At 56.6% G+C, this 22,765-nt stretch overlaps 1 protein-coding gene across 1 annotated transcript in view; it reads right to left on the minus strand.

Annotated features, from left to right (window-relative positions):
- Window positions 1-2,448: 2,448 nt before the first annotated feature.
- LOC138100922 (proliferation-associated protein 2G4) overlaps window positions 2,449-22,765 on the minus strand; it is a 32,507-nt gene continuing 12,190 nt past the window's right edge. The window contains exons 6-13 of the mRNA XM_068998748.1: window positions 22,388-22,451; window positions 18,124-18,202; window positions 14,514-14,592; window positions 14,282-14,415; window positions 11,101-11,195; window positions 6,290-6,417; window positions 2,963-3,016; window positions 2,449-2,857 (exon numbers count right to left, since the gene is read on the minus strand). Of these exons, the coding sequence (XP_068854849.1) occupies window positions 2,792-2,857; window positions 2,963-3,016; window positions 6,290-6,417; window positions 11,101-11,195; window positions 14,282-14,415; window positions 14,514-14,592; window positions 18,124-18,202; window positions 22,388-22,451 (699 nt within the window). The 3' untranslated portion in view covers window positions 2,449-2,791. The remainder of the gene's footprint in view (window positions 2,858-2,962; window positions 3,017-6,289; window positions 6,418-11,100; window positions 11,196-14,281; window positions 14,416-14,513; window positions 14,593-18,123; window positions 18,203-22,387; window positions 22,452-22,765) is intronic.

Below are 22,765 nucleotides of genomic sequence, written 5' to 3' on the forward strand. Positions count from 1 at the left end.
AAAGAAGCCGAGACCAGAGAAAGACCAGGAAAAAAAAAAAAAAACCAACGGGAATAAAATCCAATATGGTCACGGTTTATTCTCTTTTTATTGACTTTGGTAACATTTGCACGTGCGGAGTCGGTTTTTGTTGGATTTTTTGGGCTGGAAAACTCGGATCTCGACGAGGAAGCGCCGCGGCCTGCGGAGAACGGCCGGGAACGTTGGGTAAGGCGGGAATGGGGAATTCCCAAAAAATTGGGGAGAGGGTGGTGAGGGGAAAAAAAAAAACAAAACCCAGGGGTATCAGCAAAGGAAAAAAAAAAAAAACCAAACCTCAACATTCAAGTCCCGGCTTTTTTTTTTTTTTTTTTTGTTGGTTTTGTGTGGTTTTTTTGTAAAAAAGCGACTAGAAAAGAGCGATACCCCTGGGTTTGGGCCTTGATCCCGGATGCCACGGCTCCGGCAGCGCTTCCCTCACCTCTCCCCTCCCCCCCGCAGGAATTCTGCTGGGTTTTCCCTCCAAATGAAGACTTTTCCCCTCCAAAGGAGAGGTTTTTCCCTTCAAATGAGGGAATTTTCCCCTCAAAATGCAGACTTTTCCCCTCAAAATGAGGGAATTTTCCCCTTAAAATGAGGGATGTTTCCCCCTCAAAATACAGATTTTTCCCCTCAGAATGAGGGGTTTTTCCCCAAAATGAAGGCTTTTCCCTCAAAATTAGTTTTTTTTCCTCTCAAAATGAGTGGGTTTCCCCTCAAAATCAGGATTTTTTCCCCATTAAAATTCACAGGTTTTTCCTCCAAATGATTTTTTCCCTTCAAAACGATAGTTTCCCCTCAAAATGAGAGATTTTTCCCTTAAAATGAGGGCGGTTTCTCCCTCAAAATCAGGATTTTTTCCCCTCAAAATGAGGGAATTTTCCCTTCAAAATGAGCTTTTTCCATCAAAATTACCTTTTTCCCCTCAAAATGAGGGAGTTTTCCCCTCCCAGTGAAGCTTTTCCTCTCAAAATGAGGGTGTTTCCCCTCAAAATGAGAGGGTTTTTTCCATTAAAATGAGGGGTTTTCCCCAAAATGAAGGGTTTCCCTTCAAAATCAAGGTTTTCCCCTCAAAACCATTTATTTTTCCCTTCCAACCACCTTTTTTCCCCTCAGAACCAAACATTTTCCCCTCAAAACAATCCCATTTCCAACACCAAACCTGCCCGGATCCACCCAACAATCCCCAATCGGAAAAGAAGCCGAGACCAGAGAAAGACCAGGAAAAAAAAAAAAAAAACAACGGGAATAAAATCCAATATGGTCACGGTTTATTCTCTTTTTATTGACTTTGGTAACATTTGCACGTGTGGAGTCGGTTTTTGTTGGATTTTTTGGGCTGGAAAACTCGGATCTCGACGAGGAAGCGCCGCGGCCTGCGGAGAACGGCCGGGAACGTTGGGTAAGGCGGGAATGGGGAATTCCCAAAAAATTGGGGAGAGGGTGGTGAGGGGAAAAAAAAAAACAAAACCCAGGGGTATCAGCAAAGGAAAAAAAAAAAAAACCAAACCTCAACATTCAAGTCCCGGCTTTTTTTTTTTTTTTGTTGGTTTTGTGTGGTTTTTTTGTAAAAAAGCGACTAGAAAAGAGCGATACCCCTGGGTTTGGGCCTTGATCCCGGATGCCACGGCTCCGGCAGCGCTTCCCTCACCTCTCCCCTCCCCCCCGCAGGAATTCTGCTGGGTTTTCCCTCCAAATTATCCAAAGAATCCAGAGGAGGAAAAAGTGGAAAAACAAACAAACAAACAAAAAAAAATCCTCCTCTGGCTGGAGGGAAAGGTGGAATGTGCTCCCGGGGATGTTGGGGAGGATAAAAAGCACCCAAGCCCCTTCCTCCCTCCCTCCCCCCCACGCCGGGATTTTGGGAATTCAGCTCCGCAAGGCCGGAATTTCGGCGGCTTCCCGAGGGTTTTGGATCATTTTAAAAACGAAGTTTTGTGTTAAAAAAGAGCGATTTTTTGTTTGTTTGTTTGTTGTGTTGTTTTTTTTTTTTTTTTTTTTTTGTTAAATCCCTTAAATCGAGGCAGAAAAGGCTCCCGAGAGTGGGAGCAGGAGGGGGGAGAGGGGGAAGCTAAAATTTGATGGTTTGGGGTTTTTTTTTTTTTATTTCCCCCACCCCCCCCCTTCCCCCCCAGTTCTAAAAGCACAATCCCAGAGGGAAAAGACAAAAAGAATTCCGGTGCCGTGTCCCGGATTGCTCGCACAGGGCACTTTTTTTGGGTGGAATCACCTGGTTTTTTGGGGTTTTTTTTTTTGTGGTTTTTGTGTAAAATTTCCAAAGGGAAAAATTAAAAAATAAAAAAAGGGAGAGGGAAGAGGAGGAGGAGGAGGAGGAGGAGGAGGAAGGAATCGGCGGCTCCCTCCTCTCCCTCTCCCCTGGATTGGGATGGATTCGCTTCTCCAAACGTAGGAAATAGAAAAAGTTAAGGATTTAAAAGCGACTTTCACTCCTAATTTTTATTAGTTTGGGGGGGGGGGGGGGTTCCTTTTGTGGGTTTTTTTTGCTGCTCTTTCGGGGAGTTTTGTTAATTCTTTTTGATTTCAAAGTCGTCTGAAGCGGCCGAGAGATTCCTCCTCCCCTCCTTGGCAGAGTCAACGGGAGCTGCTCGGATTCCCTGGGAATTCCAGACTGCCTGGACCAACAACGGTGCCAGATGCTTTTGTTTTGATTTTTTGTGAGGGGGGCTTCTTTTTTTGGGGGGTTTATTTTGGGGGGGGGGGGGAGAGGGGAAAAAAAAAAAAAAAGGGGGCGATTTGAGAGTTTTAAAGGCTCTCAGTCGCCGGCCTCGTTCTCCTCCGCCGTCTCCCCCGTGGTGGCGTTTTCGGCGTTTTTGGAAGCCTGTGGGGACAAATCCAGGGATGGGTCAGGGCCCTTCCCCCCCCCGGAGAGACCCCGGAACGGCCCAGCCGGGGTTGCCCAGCGCACAAAGGGCCCCACGTTTACCTTCTTCTTCTTCTTCTTCTGGGTCTTGCGGCTGGCGGAGCTCTGGAGCAGGGCCTGGAAGGGAGGGGAGGGTTAGGGGGGAGGGGGAAAGGGAAGGTCAGGAGGAGGGTCAGGGGAGGGTCGGGGGAGGGTGAGAGGGAGGGTTGGGGGGAGGGTGAGGGGAGGGGAGGGTGAGGGGGGAGGGTGAGGGGGGAAGGCGAGGGGGGGAGGGGGAAGGGTGGGGGGGGTCAAGGGGAGGGTCAGGAGGGGAGGGTCAGGGGGAGGGTGAGGGGGAAGGTCAGGAGGAGGGGCAGGGGAGGGTCGGGGGAGGGTGAGGGGGAGGGTTGGGGGGAGGGTGAGGGGAGGGGAGGGTGAGGGGGGAGGGTGAGGGGGGAGGGTGAGGGGAGGGTCGGGGGGGAGGGTCAGGGGGAGGGTTGGGGAGGGTCAGGGGGAGGATTGGGGAGGGTCAGGAGAGAGGGTGAGGGGAGGGCGAGGGGGGGAGGGTGAGGGGGGAGGGGGAGGGTCGGGGGAGGTGAGGGGGGAAGGATCAGAGGGGGAGGGTGATGGGGGAGGGTTGGGGTAGGGTGAGGGGGAGGGTCAGGAGGGAGGGTCAGGGGGATGGTTGGGGAGGGTCAGGGGGAGGATTGGGGAGGGTCAGGAGGGAGGGTGAGGGGAGGGTGAGGGGAGGGTGAGGGGGGAGGGTCGGGGAGGGTCAGGGGGAGGGTCAGGGGAGGGAAGGGTCAGAGGGAGGGTCGGGGGGAGGGTCAGGGGGAGGGTCAGGGAGGGTCAGGGGGAGGGTCAAGGGGAGGGTCGGGGGAGGGTGAGGGGGGAGGGTGAGGGTGAGGGTGAGGGGTGAGGGTCAAGGGGAGGGTCAGGGAGGGTCAAGGGGAGGGTCAGGAGGGAGGGTCAGGGGGAGGGTCAGGGGGAGGGTCAGGGGGGAGGGTCAGGGGGAGGGTGAGGGGGAGGGTCGGGGAGGGTCAGGGGGAGGGAGGGTCAGGAGGAGGGTCAGGGGAGGGGAGGGTGAGAGGGGAAAGTGAGGGGGAGGGTTGGGGGGAGGGTCAGGGGGAGGGTCAGGGGGGAGGGTCAGGGGAGGGGAGGGTGAGAGGGGAAAGTGAGGGGGAGGGTTGGGGGAGGGTTGGGGGGAGGGTCAGGGGGAGGGTCAGGGGAGGGGAGGGTGAGGGGGGAAGGTGAGGGGAGGGTGAGGGGGGAAGGTCAGGAGGAGGGGAGGGTCGGGGGGGAGGGTCGGGAGGGAGGGTGAGGGGGGGAGGGTCGGGGGGGTCCCGCCGTGCTCTGGGAGCAGCAGGAACGGGGCCCCCTTTGCTCCCCCCCCGTGAGCCCAGGAGGGGCTGCCGGGTCGGTGATTAATGGTGCAGTCATTAATAGCTCAATTGTTAATGCTGTCATTGCTAATAGCTCAATTGCTAATAGCTCAATTGTTAATAGCTCAATTGTTAATAGTTCAATTGTTAATATTTCAATTATTAATAGCTCAATTGTTAATATTTTGGTTGTTAATAGCTCAATTATTAATATATTTCAATTGTTAATATTGAATTTTTACTACTCTATTCATTATTTCGATTATTAATAGTTCAATTAATATTTCAGTTTTTAATAGTCCAATTATTAATAGTTGAATTGTTAATAGTTCAATTGTTAATAGTTCAATTATTAATAGTTCAATTGTTAATAGTCCAATTGTTAATATTACATATTTATATTAAGTATATTATTTATTCAAATAATATATAAATATATATTTACTTAATATATATTTATTTATTTTTATTTTATAGAAATAACATATTTATATATTTTTATATTTAAATAAGTATGTTATTTATATAAATAATATATAAATATATATTTATTTAAGATATATTTATTTTTTTATTTATTTCTATAAATAATATACTTATATGAATATATAATTTATATTATATTTTTATGTTTATTTAAATAAGATACAAATATATCTATTTTAATATATATTTATTTATTTTTATCTATAGAAATAATATACTTATATAAATATATAATTGATATTATATTTTTATATTTATAAAAGTATATTATTTATAGAAATAATATATAAAAATATATTTATTTAATATCTATTTACTTATTTTTATTTATTTATAGAAATAATATATTATACTCATATTTACATTTATAATATTTCTATTACTTACATTAAGTTTACATTTATTTATTATTCACATTATATCTTTCTTCATAATATTTACATTATATTTATATTTGTATTATTTACATTATATTTATATTTATACTTATATTTATATTTATACTTATATTTATATGTACATTATGTTTATATTTATATTTATTTTAACATTGTTTATATTCATAATATTTATATTATTTACATTAAGTATCTATTTATTTTATTCATATTATTTACATTATATCTATACTTACATTACATTAATAAAAATTTCTATTATTTACATTATATTTATATCTATAATATTTCTATTATTTACATGAAGTTTATTTTACTTCTATTATTTACATTATATTTATATTTATAATAGTTCTATTATTTAATTATATTCCTATTCCTAATATTTATATTATTTACATGACATCTATATTTATATATATATTTATATTTATATTTATATTTATATTTATATGTATATTTATACTTATATTTATACTTATATTTATACTTATATTTATATTTATATTTATACTTATATTTATACTTACATTTATATTTATACTTACATTATATTACTTACATTCTATTTATAATATTTCTATTATTTACATTCTACTTCTATTTATTTTATTTCTATTATTTACATTATATCTACATTTATAACATTTCTATTACATTAGATTTCTATTTCTAATACTTACATTATTCATGTTATATTTCTAATACACTTGATTTCATTTATTTCACGTTTTTATATTTCATTATATACTATATTAATAATTAATCGTTAATATATATAATTAATAATATGTATTAATTATTAATACACATAACTAACAATAGACTTTAATATATAATTATATGTGTATTAATATACAATTAATATATAAATAGGTGTATATTTTTATATTAATATACATGCAAATTTACTTTATTTATAGACACAAATTTCTTCCTTATTAATTAGCAATTAATCCATTAACACTACTAACTACTACAAACCTTCCTCCCTTATTTTACAAATAAACACGAACACCAATCAATAAGGTAACGAATCCGTAACTTCCCATATGCAAATATAAACAAATGACTGCCGCGGTGAGGTTGCTATTGAGCTGGAGCGTTAATTGATTAATAATTAAGGTCAACGCTGATGAACCAACCTTCAGCTCCCCGTCCTGCACCTCGAGGTCGGATTTGTAGAGCTCGGGCTCGAAGGGGCCGCTCGTGATCCTCATGGGGCCGTTGGGCATCAGCAGCACCGTGAACTTGAACTGTGCCACCAACTCCCCTGTGGGGACACGGGGTTAGCCCTGCCAGGACCTGCGGGGCTGATCCCCCCTGCCAGGACCTGCGGGGGCACCGGGGTTAGCCCTGCCAGGACCTGCGGGGCTGTTTCCCCCTGCCAGGACCTGCGGGGGCACCGGGGTTAGCCCTGCCAGGACCTGTGGGGGGCACTGGGGTTAGCCCTGCCAGGACCTGCGGGGCTGATCCCCCCTGCCAGGACCTGTGGGGGCACTGGGGTTAGCCCTGCCAGGACCTGCGGGGCTGATCCCCCCTGCCAGGACCTGCGGGGGCACCGGGGTTAGCCCTGCCAGGACCTGTGGGGCTGATCCCCCCTGCCAGGACCTGCGGGGCTGATCTCCCCTGCCAGGACCTGCGGGGCTGATCCCCCCTGCCAGGACCTGTGGGGGGCACCGGGGTTAACCCTGCCAGGACCTGTGGGGACACGGGGTTAACCCTGCCAGGACCTGCGGGGCTGATCCCCCCTGCCAGGACCTGTGGGGGCACCGGGGTTAGCCCTGCCAGGACCTGCAGGGCTGATCCCCCCTGCCAGGACCTGTGGGGGCACCAGGGTTAACCCTGCCAGGACCTGCGGGGCTGATCCCCCCTGCCAGGACCTGTGGGGGCACTGGGGTTAGCCCTGCCAGGACCTGCGGGGCTGATCCCCCCTGCCAGGACCTGTGGGGACACGGGGTTAGCCCTGCCAGGACCTGCGGGGCTGATCTCCCCTGCCAGGACCTGCGGGGCTGATCCCCCCTGCCAGGACCTGTGGGGGGCACCGGGGTTAACCCTGCCAGGACCTGTGGGGACATGGGGTTAACCCTGCCAGGACCTGCGGGGCTGATCCCCCCTGCCAGGACCTGTGGGGGCACCGGGGTTAGCCCTGCCAGGACCTGCGGGGCTGATCCCCCCTGCCAGGACCTGTGGGGGCACCGGGGTTAGCCCTGCCAGGACCTGCGGGGCTGATCCCCCCTGCCAGGACCTGTGGGGGCACCAGGGTTAACCCTGCCAGGACCTGCGGGGCTGATCCCCCCTGCCAGGACCTGTGGGGGCACCGGGGTTAGCCCTGCCAGGACCTGCGGGGCTGATCCCCCCTGCCAGGACCTGTGGGGGCACGGGGTTAGCCCTGCCAGGACCTGCGGGGCTGATCCCCCCTGCCAGGACCTGTGGGGACACGGGGTTAGCCCTGCCAGGACCTGCGGGGCTGATCCCCCCTGCCAGGACCTGTGGGGGCACGGGGTTAGCCCTGCCAGGACCTGCGGGGATGATCCCCCCTGCCAGGACCTGCGGGGCTGATCTCCCCTGCCAGGACCTGCGGGGGCACTGGGGTTAACCCTGCCAGGACCTGTGGGGCTGATCCCCCCTGCCAGGACCTGCGGGGCTGATCCCCCCTGCCAGGACCTGCGGGGCTGATCCCCCTGCCAGGACCTGTGGGGGCACCGGGGTTGATCCCCCCTGCCAGGACCTGTGGGAGCAGCGGGGTTAACCCTGCCAGGACCTGCGGGGCTGATCCCCCTGCTAGGACCTGTGGGGGCACCGGGGTTAGCCCTGCCAGGACCTGCGGGGGGCACCCCTGCCAGGACCTGAGGGGCTGATCCCCCCTGCCAGGACCTGTGGGGACACGGGGTTAGCCCTGCCAGGACCTGTGGGGGCACCGGGGTTGACCCTGCCAGGACCTGTGGGAACACGGGGTTAACCCTGCCAGGACCTGCGGGGACATGGGGTTAACCCTGCCAGGACCTGCGGGGCTGATCCCCCCTGCCAGGACCTGTGGGGGCACGGGGTTAGCCCTGCCAGGACCTGTGGGGGGCACCGGGGTTGACCCTGCCAGGACCTGTGGGGCTGATCCCCCCTGCCAGGACCTGTGGGGGCACCGGGTTAACCCTGCCAGGACCTGCGGGGCTGATCCCCCCTGCCAGGACCTGCGGGGGCACTGGGGTTAACCCTGCCAGGACCTGTGGGGCTGATCCCCCCTGCCAGGACCTGTGGGGGCACCAGGGTTAACCCTGCCAGGACCTGTGGGGGCACTGCGTTAACCCTGCCAGGACCTGTGGGTCTGACTCCCCCACGGAGTGTTTGGGGCAGGCACTGATCCCTCAGCCATCCTTAACCCTGCCAGGACCTGTGGGTCCCACTCCCCTGCAGCGCTCCAGGCAGGTACTGATTGCTAATCCAGCAACAAACCTGCCAGGACCTGCAATTCCTGCTCCTTACACCCCTGCCAGGACCCACCAGCCCTGCTCTGTGAGCGGCTCCAAACTCACCTGGAGCCATCCCCACCTGTCCTCACCTGCCCCCACCTGTCCTCACCTGCCCCCACCTGTCCTCACCTGTCCTCACCTGTCCTCACCTGTCCTCACCTGTCCCCAGGTCTCACCTGTCCCCCCCATGTCCCGCAGGTCTCACCTGTCCCTTCCCTGTCCCCACCTGTCCCTCACCTGTCCCTCACCTGTCCTCACCTGTCCCCACCTGTCCCCACCTGTCCTCACCTGTCACCCCCATGTCCCCCCCTGTCCCGCAGGTCTCACCTGTCCTCACCTGTCCCTCACCTGTCCTCACCTGTCACCCCCATGTCCCGCAGGTCTCACCTGTCCCCACCTGTCCTCACCTGTCACCCCCCTGTCCTGCAGGTCTCACCTGTCCTCACCTGTCCCCACCTGTCCCTCACCTGTCACCCCCATGTCCCGCAGGTCTCACCTGTCCCCACCTGTCCCCACCTGTCCTCACCTGTCCCTTCCCTGTCCCCACCTGTCCTCACCTGTCCCTCACCTGTCCCCCCCATGTCCCGCAGGTCTCACCTGTCCCCACCTGTCCTCACCTGTCCCCCACCTGTCCCCAGGTCTCACCTGTCCTCACCTGTCCCTCACCTGTCCCCACCTGTCCTCACCTGTCCTCACCTGTCCCCAGGTCTCACCTGTCGTCACCTGTCCCTCACCTGTCCCCACCTGTCCCCACCTGTCCCTCACCTGTCCCCACCTGTCCCCACCTGTCCCTCACCTGTCCCCACCTGTCCCCACCTGTCCCCCCCGTCCCTCACCTGTCCCTCACCTGTCACCCCCATGTCCCGCAGGTCTCACCTGTCCCCACCTGTCCTCACCTGTCCCTCACCTGTCCTCACCTGTCCCCTCACCTGTCCTCACCTGTCCCCACCTGTCCCTCACCTGTCCCTCACCTGTCCCCCCCATGTCCCGCAGGTCTCACCTGTCCCTTCCCTGTCTCCACCTGTCCCTCACCTGTCCCTTCCCTGTCCCCACCTGTCCCTCACCTGTCCCTCACCTGTCCCTCACCTGTCCCTCACCTGTCCCTCACCTGTCCCCACCTGTCCCTCACCTGTCCCTTCCCTGTCCCCACCTGTCCTCACCTGTCCCTCACCTGTCCCCCCCATGTCCCGCAGGTCTCACCTGTCCCCACCTGTCCTCACCTGTCCTCACCTGTCCCTCACCTGTCCTCACCTGTCCCCACCTGTCCCCACCTGTCCTCACCTGTCCCCCACCTGTCCCCAGGTCTCACCTGTCCTCACCTGTCCCTCACCTGTCCCCACCTGTCCTCACCTGTCCTCACCTGTCCTCACCTGTCCCCTCACCTGTCCCCACCTGTCCCTCACCTGTCCTCACCTGTCCTCACCTGTCCCCTCACCTGTCCCCACCTGTCCTCACCTGTCCTCACCTGTCCCTCACCTGTCCCTTCCCTGTCCCCACCTGTCCTCACCTGTCCCTCACCTGTCCTCACCTGTCCCCCCCATGTCCCGCAGGTCTCACCTGTCCCCACCTGTCCCTCACCTGTCCCCACCTGTCCCTCACCTGTCCCCAGGTCTCACCTGTCCCCACCTGTCACCCCCATGTCCCCTCAGGTCTCACCTGTCCCCACCTGTCCCTCCTGTGTCCCTCCCCTGTCCCCAGGTCTCACCTGTCCTTCACCTGTCCCCACCTGTCCCTTCCCTGTCCCCCCCAGGTCTCACCTGTCCCCATCAGTCCCTCCTGTGTTCCTTCCCTGTCCCCTCAGGTCTCACCTGTCCCTCACCTGTCCCCACCTGTCCCTCCCCTGTCATCCCTGTGTCCCCTCAAGTCTCCCCCGTCCCCTCCCCTGTCACCGTGTCCTCCCCTGTCCCCTCAGGTCTCACCTGTCCCCACCTGTCCCTCCCCTGTCCTCACCTGTCCCCCAGCCATGTCTCACCTGTCCCTCCCCTGTCCCCAGGTCTCCCCTGTTCCTCCCCTGTCCCCCTGTGTCCCCCCAGGTCTCACCTGTCCCCTCCCCTGTCCTCACCTGTCACCCCCATGTCCCCCCAGGTCTCACCTGTCACCCCTGTGTCCCGTCAAGTCTCCCCTGTCACCCCCATGTCCCCCAGCTCTCACCTGTCCCTCACCTGTCCCCCTGTGTCCCCCAGGTCTCACCTGTCCCCACCAGTCCCTCCCATGTCCTCAGGTCTCCCCTGTCTCCACCTGTCCCTTCCCTGTCCCCAGGTCTCACCTGTCCCCACCTGTCCCCTTAGGTCTCCCCTGTCCCCACCTGTCCCCTCCCCTGTTCCCCAGGTCTCACCTGTCCCTCACCTGTCCCCACCTGTCCCTCCCCTGTCACCCCTGTGTCCCCTCAGGTCTCACCTGTCCCCTCCCCTGTCACCCCCACGTCCCCCAGGTCTCACCTGTCCCCACCTGTCCCCCCAGGTGTCCCCCCAGGTGTCCCCCAGGCTCACCTTCCTTCTCGTACAGGACGTTGAAGGGCTGCAGCAGCTCGTGCTTGGCGCACTCCACCACCCCCATGCGCGCCTTCTTCTCGTCCTCGAACGCCCTGCGGGGACACCTGAACTCAGGGCTCCTGGGCACACACCTGAGAGCTCCTGAGAGCACACCTGAGAGCACACCTGAGAGCACACCTGAGAGCACACCTGAACCTCAGGGCTCCTGGGCACACACCTGAGAGCACACCTGAGAGCACACCTGAACCTCAGGGCTCCTGGGCACACACCTGAGAGCTCCTGAGAGCACCTGAGAGCACACCTGAACCTCAGGGCTCCTGGGCACACACCTGAGAGCTCCTGAGAGCACCTGAGAGCACCTGAGAGCACACCTGAGAGCACACCTGAGAGCACACCTGAGAGCACACCTGAACCTCAGGGCTCCTGGGCACACACCTGAGAGCTCCTGAGAGCACACCTGAACCTCAGGGCTCCTGGGCACACACCTGAGAGCTCCTGAGAGCACACCTGAGAGCACACCTGAACAACCTGGGAGCACCTGGGAGCTCCTGAGAGCTCCTGAGAGCACACCTGGGAGCACGCCTGAGTGACCTGGGAGCTCCTGAGAGCACACCTGAGAGCACCTGGGAGCTCTTGAGAGCACACCTGAACAACCTGGGAGCTCCTGGGAGCTCCTGAGAGCTCCTGAGAGCACCCGGGAGCTCCTGAAAGCACACCTGAGCACACCTGAGTGACCTGGGAGCTCCTGAGAGCACACCTGAGAGCTCCTGAGAGCACCTGAGAGCACACCTGAACACACCTGAGTGACCTGGGAGCTCCTGAGAGCACACCTGGGAGCACACCTGAACAACCTGGAAGCACCTGAGAGCTCCTGAGAGCACCTAAGATCACACCTGAGTGACCTGGGAGCTCCTGAGATCACACCTGAGCACACCTGAACAACCTGGGAGCTCCTGAGAGCACACCTGAGAGCTCCTGAGAGCACACCTGAACAACCTGGGAGCACCTGGGAGCTCCTGAGAGCACACCTGAGTGACCTGAGAGCTCCTGAGAGCACACCTGAGTGACCTGAGAGCTCCTGAGAGCACCTGAGAGCACACCTGAACAACCTGAGAGCTCCTGAGAGCACACCTGAGAGCACCTGAGAGCACACCTGAACAACCTGGGAGCACCCAAGAGCTCCTGAGAGCTCCTGAGAGCACACCTGAGCACACCTGAGTGACCTAGGAGCTCCTGAGAGCACATCTGAGAGCACACCTGGGAGCACACCTGAACAACCTGGGAGCACCTGGGAGCTCCTGAGAGCACACCTGAGAGCACCTTGGGAGCACCTGAGAGCTCCTGAGAGCACACCTGAGCACACCTGAGAGCACCTGGGAGCTCCTGAGTGCCCACCTGTGACCCCCCTGAGCTCACACCTGAGCTGAGCCCAGGTAGGGCCAGGCTGGAGACGTGCCCTGCTCCCGGGACAGGTGAGCCCAGGTGAGCCCAGGTGAGCCCAGGTGACCCCTCCTGGGACAGGTGAGCCCAGGTGAGCCCAGGTGAGCCCTCCTGGGACAGGTGAGCCCAGGTGAGCCCAGGTGAGCCCTCCTGGGACAGGTGAACCCAGGTGAGCCCAGGTGAGCCCAGGTGAGCCCAGGTGAGCCCTCCTGGGACAGGTGAGCCCAGGTGAGCCCAGGTGAGCCCTCCTGGGACAGGTGAACCCAGGTGAGCCCAGGTGACCCCTCCCAGGACAGGTGACCCCTCCCAGGACAGGTGACCCCTCCCAGGACAGGTGAGCCCAGGTGAGCCCTCCCGGGACAGGTGAGCCCAGGTGAGCCCAGGTGACCCCTCCTGGGACAGGTGAGCCCAGGTGAGCCCTCCCGGGACAGGTGAGCCCAGCTGAGCCCAGGTGACCCCTCCTGGGACAGGTGAGCCCAGGTGAGCCCAGGTGACCCCTCCCAGGACAGGTGAGCCCAGCTGAGCCCAGCTGAGCCGGCCCCTCCGGAGAGCGGAACCCGTGGATTTTGGGATGGGAAGGGCCCCGATTCCATCATTTCCCGCTGCACCCACCTGGCCTGAGCAGCGCTCCCGGAACGGCCCAAACCCCGGGGGTCCTGCTCAGAGCCCAGGTGGGATTCCAGCCCCATCCAAGTGGGATTCCAGCCCCATCCAGGCGGGATTCCAGCCCTATCCAAGTGGGATTCCAGCCCTATCCAGGTGGGATTCCAGCCCCATCCAGGTGGGATTCCAGCCCCATCCAGGCGGAATTCCAGCCCCATCCAGGTGGGATTCCAGCCCTATCCAAGTGGGATTCCAGCCCTATCCAGGTGGGATTCCAGCCCTATCCAGGTGGGATTCCAGCCCCATCCAGGTGGGATTCCAGCCCTATCCAAGTGGGATTCCAGCCCCATCCAGGTGGAATTCCAGCCCCATCCAGGTGGGATTCCAGCCCCATCCAAGTGGGATTCCAGCCCCATCCAGGTATCCCAGCCCTCTCCAGGCATTCCAAGCGGAATCCCAGCTGGATGCGGGCGGAATTCCAGCCCCATCCAGGTATCCCAGGCAGAATTTCAGCCCCATCCAGGTACCCCAGGTGGAATCCCAGCCCCATCCAGGTACCCCAGGCGGAATCCCAGCCCCATCCAGGCAATTCCAAGCAGAATCCCAGCCCCATCCAGGAATCCCAGCCCCATCCAGGCAATTCCAAGCAGAATCCCAGCCCCATCCAGGAATCCCAGCCCCATCCAGGAATTCCAAGCAGAATCCCAGCCCCATCCAGCTATCTCAGCCCCATCCAGGTGGAATCCCAGCCCCATCCAGGTGGAATCCCAGCCCCATCCAGGCCTTCCAAGCGGAATCCCAGCCCCATCCAGGTACCCCAGGTGGAATCCCAGCCTCATCCAGGAATCCCAGCCCCATCCAGGTACCCCAGGTGGAATCCCAGCCCCATCCAGGCAATTCCAAGCGGAATCCCAGCCCCATCCAGGTGGAATTCCAGCCCCATCCAGGAATGCCAGGTGGGATTCCAGCCCCATCCAGGTATTCCAGCCCCATCCAGGTGGAATCCCAGCCCCATCCAGGTACCCCAGGCGGAATCCCAGCCCCATCCAGGCAATTCCAAGCAGGATCCCAGCCCCATCCAGGCAATTCCAAGCGGAATCCCGGCCGGATCCGAGCGGAATTCCGGGCCCCGCACCTGAGGGTGAAGGGCATGGTGTCGAAGCGCCGCTCCACCTCGCTGAAGAAGGCACGGGAGGTTTTCATCTTCAGCCCGTACTGCTTGGAGGGGTCCCGCTTGTAAATCGTGGTTCTCTGCCCCGCGTCCTTCGCCTGGAAAACATTCCCGAGGGAATTCCCGGCGCCTGGAAAAGCTGCGGAGCCTTCCAGGCCGCTCATTCCCGGGATTTTTTTGGGGGGTTTGAGCTCACCTTGCCCTCGCCGCTGCTGACGAGGACGTCGACGGCGTAGACTTCGTGCACCTCGAATTCCGCTTTTTCGTGGTCCTTCCTGAGGGAAAATGGGGCTTGGTGAGGGTGGGAGGGGGGGAAAAAAAAAGCTGGGAATGGGGAAGGCAGAACCTTGCGGGAAAGCTGGAATGTTCCCGGAAAGCCAAAACGGGCCAGGGATGCGAAAACGTTCCCGGAAATCCAAAATGGGCCAGGAAATCCCTTCTTCCCAGGAGCCTCTGTTTCTCATCCCTATCCCAATTCTCACCCCGATCCCATTTCCCCCCCCGATCCCAATTCCCACCCCAAACTCCCCCAATTCCCACCCCATTTCCCACCCTGATCCCATTTCCCCCAATCCCATTTCTCACCCTGATCCCATTTCCTCCGATCCCAATTTTCACCCCCAACTCCAATTCCCACCCCAAACTCCCCCAATTCCCACCCCATTTCTCACCCCAATCCCATTTCCTCCCTGATCCCAATTCTCACCCTGATCCCAATTCCCACCCCAAACTCCCCCAATTCCCACCCCAAACTCCCCCAATTCCCACCCCAAATTCACCCAATTCCCACCTCATTTCCCACCCTGATCCCATTTCCCCTGATCCCATTTCTCACCCCGATCCCAATTTTCACCCCAAACTCCCCCAATTCCCACCCCAAACTCACCCAATTCTCACCCCAAACTCACCCAATTCCCACCCCAAACTCCCCCAATTCTTACCCTGATCCCATTTCCCCTGATCCCAATTCTCACCCTGATCCCAATTCCCACCCCAAACTCCATTTCCCAGCCCAAACTCCCCCAATTCCCACCCCATTTCTCACCCCGATCCCATTTCCCCCCGATCCCAATTCTCACCCTGATCCCAATTCTCACCCCAAACTCCATTTCCCACCCCAAACTCCCCCAATTCTCATCCTGATCCCATTTCCCCGATCCCAATTCTCACCCTGATCCCAATTCTCACCCCAAACTCCCCTAATTCCCTAACCCTAACCCTGATCCCATTTCCCCCCAATCCCAATTCTCACCCTGATCCCAATTCTCACCCCAAACTCCCTCAATTCCCACCCCAAACTCCCCCAATTCCCACCCCATTTCTCACCCTGATCCCATTTCCCCTGATCCCATTTCTCACCCCGATCCGAATTCTCACCCTGATCCCAACTCTCACCCCAAACTCCCCCATTTCCCACCCCAATTCTCACCCTGATCCCATTTCCCCCCGATCCCATTTCTCACCCCAAACTCCCCCATTTCCCCCCGATCCCATTTCTCACCCCAAACTCCCCCATTTCCCCCTGACCCCATTCTCATCCCTGACCCCATTTTCACCCCCCAACCCCATTCTTGCCCCCTGACCCCATTTTCCTTCCTCACCCCAATCCCCCCCTGACCCCACTCTTGCCCCCCTGACCCCACTCTTGCCCCCCTGCCCCCATTTCCCCCTGCCCCCACTCTTTCCCCCTGCCCCCATTTCCCCCTGCCCCCACTCTTTCCCCCTGCCCCCATTTTCCCCCTGACCCCATTCTTTCCCCCCCTGACCCCATTCTTTCCCCCTGACCCCATTCCTTCCCCTCCTGGCCCCATCCCCCCCCTGACCCCACTCTTCCCCCCCTGCTCCCATTCCCCCCGACCCCGCTCCTGCCCCCCTGACCCCATTTCCCCCTGACCCCACTCTTTCCCCCGACCCCATTTTCTCCCTGACCCCACTCTTTCCCCCCTGACCCCATTTCCCCCCTGACCCCACTCTTTCCCCCCTGACCCCATTCTTTCCCCCCCACGACCCCACTCTTTCCCCCTGACCCCACTCTTTCCCCCTGACCCCATTCTTTCCCCCCCTGACCCCATTCCTTCCCCTCCTGGCCCCATCCCCCCCTGACCCCACTCTTTCCCCCCTGGCCCCATTCCCCCCCAACCCCATTTCCCTCTGACCCCGCTCCTGCCCCCCAACCCCACTCTTTCCCCCTGCCCCCATTCTTTCCCCCCTGACCCCATTTTCCCCTCTGACCCCACTCTTTCCCCCCTGCCCCATTTTCCCCCCGACCCCACTCTCTCCCCCCCGACCCCATTCTTTCCCCCCCTGACCCCATTTCCCCCTGACCCCACTCTTTCCCCCTGCCCCCATTTTCCACCCTGACCCCATTTCCCCCCTGACCCCGCTCCCGCCCCCCGACCCCACTCTTGCCCTGCTCCTGCCCCCTTCCCCCCCGGCCCCATCCCCCCCCAACCCCGCTCCTGCCCCCCTGACCCCACTCTTTCCCCCTGCCCCCACTCTTTCCCCCCCGACCCCATTTTCCCCCCTGACCCCACTCTTTCCCCCCCGACCCCATTTTCCCCCTGACCCCATTTCCCCCTGCCCCACTCTTTCCCCCTGCCCCCACTCTTTCTCCCCTGACCCCATTTTCCCCCCTGTCCCCTTCCCCCCCGACCCCACTCTTTCCCCCGGCCCCCATTCCTTCCCCCCTGCCCCCATTTTCCCCCCTGCCCCCACTCTTTCCCCCCTGACCCCATTCCCCCCGACCCCGCTCCTGCCCCCCTGACCCCATTCCCCCCTGCTCCCATTCCCCCCGACCCCGCTCCTGCCCCCCTGACCCCATTTCCCCCTGCCCCCACTCTTTCCCCCTGACCCCATTCCTTCCCCTCCTGGCCCCATCCCCCCCCGACCCCATTCCCCCCTGCTCCCATTCCCCCCGACCCCACTCCTGCCCCCCTGACCCCATTTCCCCCTGCCCCCACTCTTTCCCCTGACCCCACTCTTTCCCCTCCTGACCCCATTTCCCCCCTGACCCCACTCTTTCCCCCTGCCCCCATTCCTTCCCCCCCTGCCCCCACTCTTTCCCCCTGACCCCATTTTCCCCCCACCCCCATTTCCCCCCTGACCCCACTCTTTCCCCCGACCCCATTTTCCCCCTGACCCCATTTCCCCCTGACCCCACTCTTTCCCCCCCTGACCCCACTCTTTCCCCCGACCCCATTCTTTCCCCCCCGACCCCATTTTCCCCCCTGCCCCCATTCCTTCCCCCCCTGCCCCCACTCTTTCCCCACTGACCCCACTCTTTCCCCCTGACCCCATTTCCCCCCTGACCCCATTTCCCCCCCTGACCCCATTTCCCCCCCTGACCCCACTCTTTCCCCCCCGACCCCATTTTCCCCCTGACCCCATTTCCCCCTGCCCCACTCTTTCCCCTGACCCCATTCTTTCCCCCCCGACCCCATTTTCCCCCCTGACCCCATTCTTTCCCCCTGACCCCATTTCCCCCCCGACCCCATTCTTTCCCCCCCTGACCCCATTTCCCCCCTGACCCCACTCTTCCCCCCCGACCCCATTCCCCCCTGACCCCATTTTCCCCCCTGCCCCCATTCCTTCCCCCCCTGCCCCCACTCTTTCCCCCTGACCCCATTTCCCCCTGACCCCACTCTTTCCCCTGACCCCACTCTTTCCCCCCTGCCCCCATTTCCCCCCTGACCCCATTTCCCCCCTGACCCCACTCTTTCCCCCCTGACACCATTTTCCCCCTGACCCCACTCTTTCCCCCTGACCCCATTCTTTCCCCCCCTGCCCCATTTCCCTGCCCCGCTCACTTCTGCTGGTCCGAGGGGTTCTGGATGATCGTTTTCTCCCCGTCGATCACGTGCTGCTTCAGCTGGTGCGACAACATCCCTGCGGCAAACTGGGCTTACTGGGACGGACTGGGACGGACTGGGACGGACTGGGGTTACAGGGAGGGGCTGGGCTTACTGGGACGGACTGGGACGGACTGGGAGGGACTGGGGTTACAGGGACGGGCTGGGCTTACTGGGACAGACTGGGAGGGACTGGGAGGGACTGGGAGGGACTGGGGTTACAGGGATGGGCTGGGCTTACTGGGACAGACTGGGACGGACTGGGAGGGACTGGGAGGGACTGGGGTTACAGGGATGGGCTGGGCTTACTGGGACGGACTGGGACGGACTGGGGTTACAGGGAGGGGCTGGGCTTACTGGGACGGACTGGGACGGACTGGGAGGGACTGGGGTTACAGGGACGGGCTGGGCTTACTGGGACAGACTGGGACGGACTGGGAGGGACTGGGGTTACAGGGAGGGGCTGGGCTTACTGGGACGGACTGGGATGGACTGGGAGGGACTGGGGTTACAGGGAGGGGCTGGGCTTACTGGGACAGACTGGGAGGGACTGGGAGGGACTGGGGTTACAGGGATGGACTGGGCTTACTGGGACAGACTGGGAGGGACTGGGAGGGACTGGGGTTACAGGGACGGACTGGGATGGACTGGGACGGACTGGGGTTACAGGGATGGGCTGGGCTTACTGGGACGGACTGGGACGGACTGGGGTTACAGGGAGGGGCTGGGCTTACTGGGACGGACTGGGACGGACTGGGGTTACAGGGACGGACTGGGACGGACTGGGGTTACGGGGAGGGGCTGGGCTTACTGGGATGGACTGGGACGGACTGGGATGGGCTGGGAGGGACTGGGAGGGACTGGGCTTACTGGGACGGACTGGGGTTACAGGGATGGGCTGGGCTTACTGGGACGGACTGGGAGGGACTGGGACAGACTGGGGTTACAGGGATGGGCTGGGCTTACTGGGACAGACTGGGACGGACTGGGAGGGACTGGGAGGGACTGGGGTTACAGGGATGGGCTGGGCTTACTGGGAAGGACTGGGGTGGGTTGGGAGGGACTGGGGTTACAGGCATGGGCTGGGCTTACTGGGACAGACTGGGATGGGCTGGGAGGGACTGGGACGGACTGCAGTGGACTGGGGTGGGTTGGGAGGGACTGGGAGGGACTGGGGGTTACAGGGATGGGCTGGGCTTACTGGGATGGACTGGGGTGGGCTGGGGCGGACTGGGATGGGCTGGGAGGGACTGGGCTTACTGGGACAGACTGGGGTGGGCTGGGAGGGACTGGAATGGACTGGGCTTACTGGGATGAACTGGGATGGACTGCACTTACTGGGATGGACTGGGGTTATGGGGATGGGCTGGGTTGCACTGGGCTGTACTGGGAGCCTCAGGCACTGCACGCCAGTGGGCTGTACTGGTCTGTACTGGGTTGTACTGGTCTGTACTGGAGCCCCAAGCATGGCCACACCACTGGGCTGTACTGGTCTGTACTGGGAGCCTCAGGCACGGCACACCAGTGGCCTGTACTGGTCTGTACTGGGAGCCTCGGGCACTGCACACCAGTGGGCTGTACTGGTCTGTACTGGTCTGTACTGGGAGCTTCAGGCACTGCACACCAGTGGCCTGTACTGGGCTGTACTGGGTTGTACTGGTCTGTACTGGAGCCCCAAGCATGGCCACACCAGTGGGCTGTACTGGTCTGTACTGGGAGTCTCAGGCACTGCACACTAGTGAGTTGTACTGGTCTGTACTGGGCTGTACTGGGCTGTACTGGGCTGTACTGGGAGCCTCAGGCACTGCACACCAGTGGGCTGTACTGGTCTGTACTGGGTTGTACTGGTCTGTACTGGTCTGTACTGGTCTGTACTGGGCTGTACTGGGCTGTACTGGGAGTCTCAGGCACTGCACACCAGTGAGTTGTACTGGTCTGTACTGGTCTGTACTGAGCTGTACTGGTCTGTACTGGTCTGTACTGGTCTGTACTGAGCTGTACTGGTCTGTATTGGTCTGTACTGGTCTGTACTGGTCTGTAGTGGTCTGTACTGAGCTGTACTGGTCTGTACCGGTCTGTAGTGGTCTGTACTGAGCTGTACCGGTCTGTACTGGTCTGTACTGGTCTGTACTGGTCCGTACTGGTCTGTACTGGGCTGTACTGGTCAATACTGGGCTGTACTGGTCTGTACTGGGCTGTACTGGGCTGTACTGGTCTGTACTGAGCTGTACTGGGCTGTACTGGTCTGTACTGGGCTGTACTGGGCTGTACTGAGCTGTACTGGGCTGTACTGGTCTGTACTGGGCTGTACTGAGCTGTACTGGTCTGTACTGGTCTGTACTGGTCTGTACTGGGCTGCACTGGGCTGTACTGGGCTGTACTGGGCTGTACTGGTCAATACTGGGCTGTACTGGTCTGTACTGGGCTGTACTGAGCTGTACTGGGCTGTACTGGTCTGTACTGAGCTGTACTGGTCCGTACTGGTCTGTACTGGTCTGTACTGGTCTGTACTGGGCTGTACTGGTCTGTACTGGTCTGTACTGAGCTGTACTGGGCTGTACTGGTCTGTACTGAGCTGTACTGGTCTGTACTGGTCTGTACTGAGCTGTACTGGGCTGTACTGAGCTGTACTAGTCCGTACTGGTCTGTACTGGTCTGTACCGGTCTGTAGTGGTCTGTACTGGTCTGTACTGGTCTGTACTGAGCTGTACTGGTCTGTACTGGTCCGTACTGGTCTGTACTGGTCCGTACTGGTCTGTACTGGTCGCCCCAGTGCCATCCCCCCGGTGTCCAGCCCAGGCCCAGTTCCCACCCTGGGCTCTGCAGGATCCCGAGGCCATTTTTGGGCCGATTCCTCCCCTTTTTTTCCCCCCCTTCGCTCCGAGCCCAATCCTGGCACGAGGCCCCGGAACTCCCGACCCCCGCTGAGCCGGCGGGAGCAGAATTCCCGGAATTCCGGGGAATTTCACCAAAAAGGGATCCCTTGGGCGATTCCCGAACCATTCCAAGGGCTCCTTCCCATCCTGCTCCAGGCCCGGCGAGCGCTCTGGGATCGCCGGATCCGGATCCAGGGGCTCAGCCCGATCCTTTTTTCCTGGGATCCCTTTTTTCCTGGGATCCCTTTTCCCTGGGATCCCCTTTTCCCCGGGATCCTTTTGTCCCTGGGATCCCTTTTCCCTGGGATCCATTTTTCCTTATTATCCCTTTTCTCTGGGATCCCTTTTCTCTGGGATCCCTTTTCCCTGGGATCCCTTTTCGCTGGGATCCTTTTCCCTGGGATCCCTTTTTCCATGTTATCCCCTTTTCCCTGTTATTTTCCCTGGGATCCTTTTTTCCCTGGGATCCCCTTTTCTTTGGGATCCCCTTTGTCCCTGGGATCCCTTTGTCCCTGGGATCCCTTTTCCCATGTTCCCCTTTTCCCTACTATCTCTTTTCCCTGTTATCCTATTTTCCCTGGGATCCTTTTTTCCCTGGGATCCTTTTTTCCCTGGAATCCCCTTTTCCCTGGGATCCCTTTTCCCTGGAATCCCTTTTCCCTGTGATCCCTTTTTTCCCTGTGATCCCTTTTTTCCCATGTTATCCCCTTTTCCCTACTATCCCTTTTCCCTGTTATCCTATTTTCCCTGGAATCCCCTTTTTCCTGAGATTCCCTTTTTCCCTGAGATCCCTTTTTCTCTGTGATCCCTTTTTCCCTGGAATCCCTATTTTCCCTGGAATCACCTTTTTTCCCTGGAATCCCTTTTCCCTGCGATCCCTTTTCCCTGTGATCCCTTTTCCCTGGAATCCCCTTTTTCCTGAGATCCCTTTTCCCTGTGATCCCTTTTTCCCTGGAATCCCTTTTTCCCTCTAATCCCTTTTTTCCCTGGAATCCCTTTTCCCTGGAATCCCTTTTCCCTGGGATCCCTTTTCCCTGGGATCCCCTTTTCCCTATTATCCCTTTTCCCTGTGATCCCTTTTTCCCTGGAATCCCTTTTTCCCTCTAATCCCTTTTTCCCTCTAATCCCTTTTTTTCCCTGGAATCCCTCTTTCCTCTGGAATCCCCTTTTTCCCTGGAATCCCCTTTTTTCCCTGGAATCCCTTTTCCCTGAGATCCCTTTTCCCTGAGATCCCTTTTCCCTGTTATCCTATTTTCCCTGGAATCCCCTTTTTTCCCTGGAATCCCTTTTTTCCCTGGAATCCCCTCTTTTCCCCTGGAATCCCCTTTTTCCCGGGATTCCCTCACCTTCAATGGGCGTGCAGTGGAACGAGTGTGCGATTTTATTCCAGGCCTCTGTCACTTGTGTGTTCTGGGAAAACCAAAAGAAAACAAAACAAAAAAAACCATGGAAAAAAAAACCATGGAAAAAAAACCATGGAAAAAAAAAAAAAACACTTTTAAGGAAAAAAAAAATTCCCACCCCAAACAGGAGTTTTTCCTTCAATCCCAGGATAAATCCCACAGCGTTCCCAACCAACCTCCAAAAAAAAAAACCCCAACAAAAACAAAGCCGGCATCCCATTTTCCCACAAAGCCCCTCCCAAAATCCCAGCTGGAATTCCCCAGGATGAGAATTCCCAAAAAAAAATCTCTGCGTCGAAATTCCCGAAATTCCGGATGCCC

Source organism: Aphelocoma coerulescens, unplaced genomic scaffold, assembly GCF_041296385.1.
Source record: "Aphelocoma coerulescens isolate FSJ_1873_10779 unplaced genomic scaffold, UR_Acoe_1.0 HiC_scaffold_168, whole genome shotgun sequence".
Lineage (NCBI taxonomy): Eukaryota > Metazoa > Chordata > Aves > Passeriformes > Corvidae > Aphelocoma > Aphelocoma coerulescens.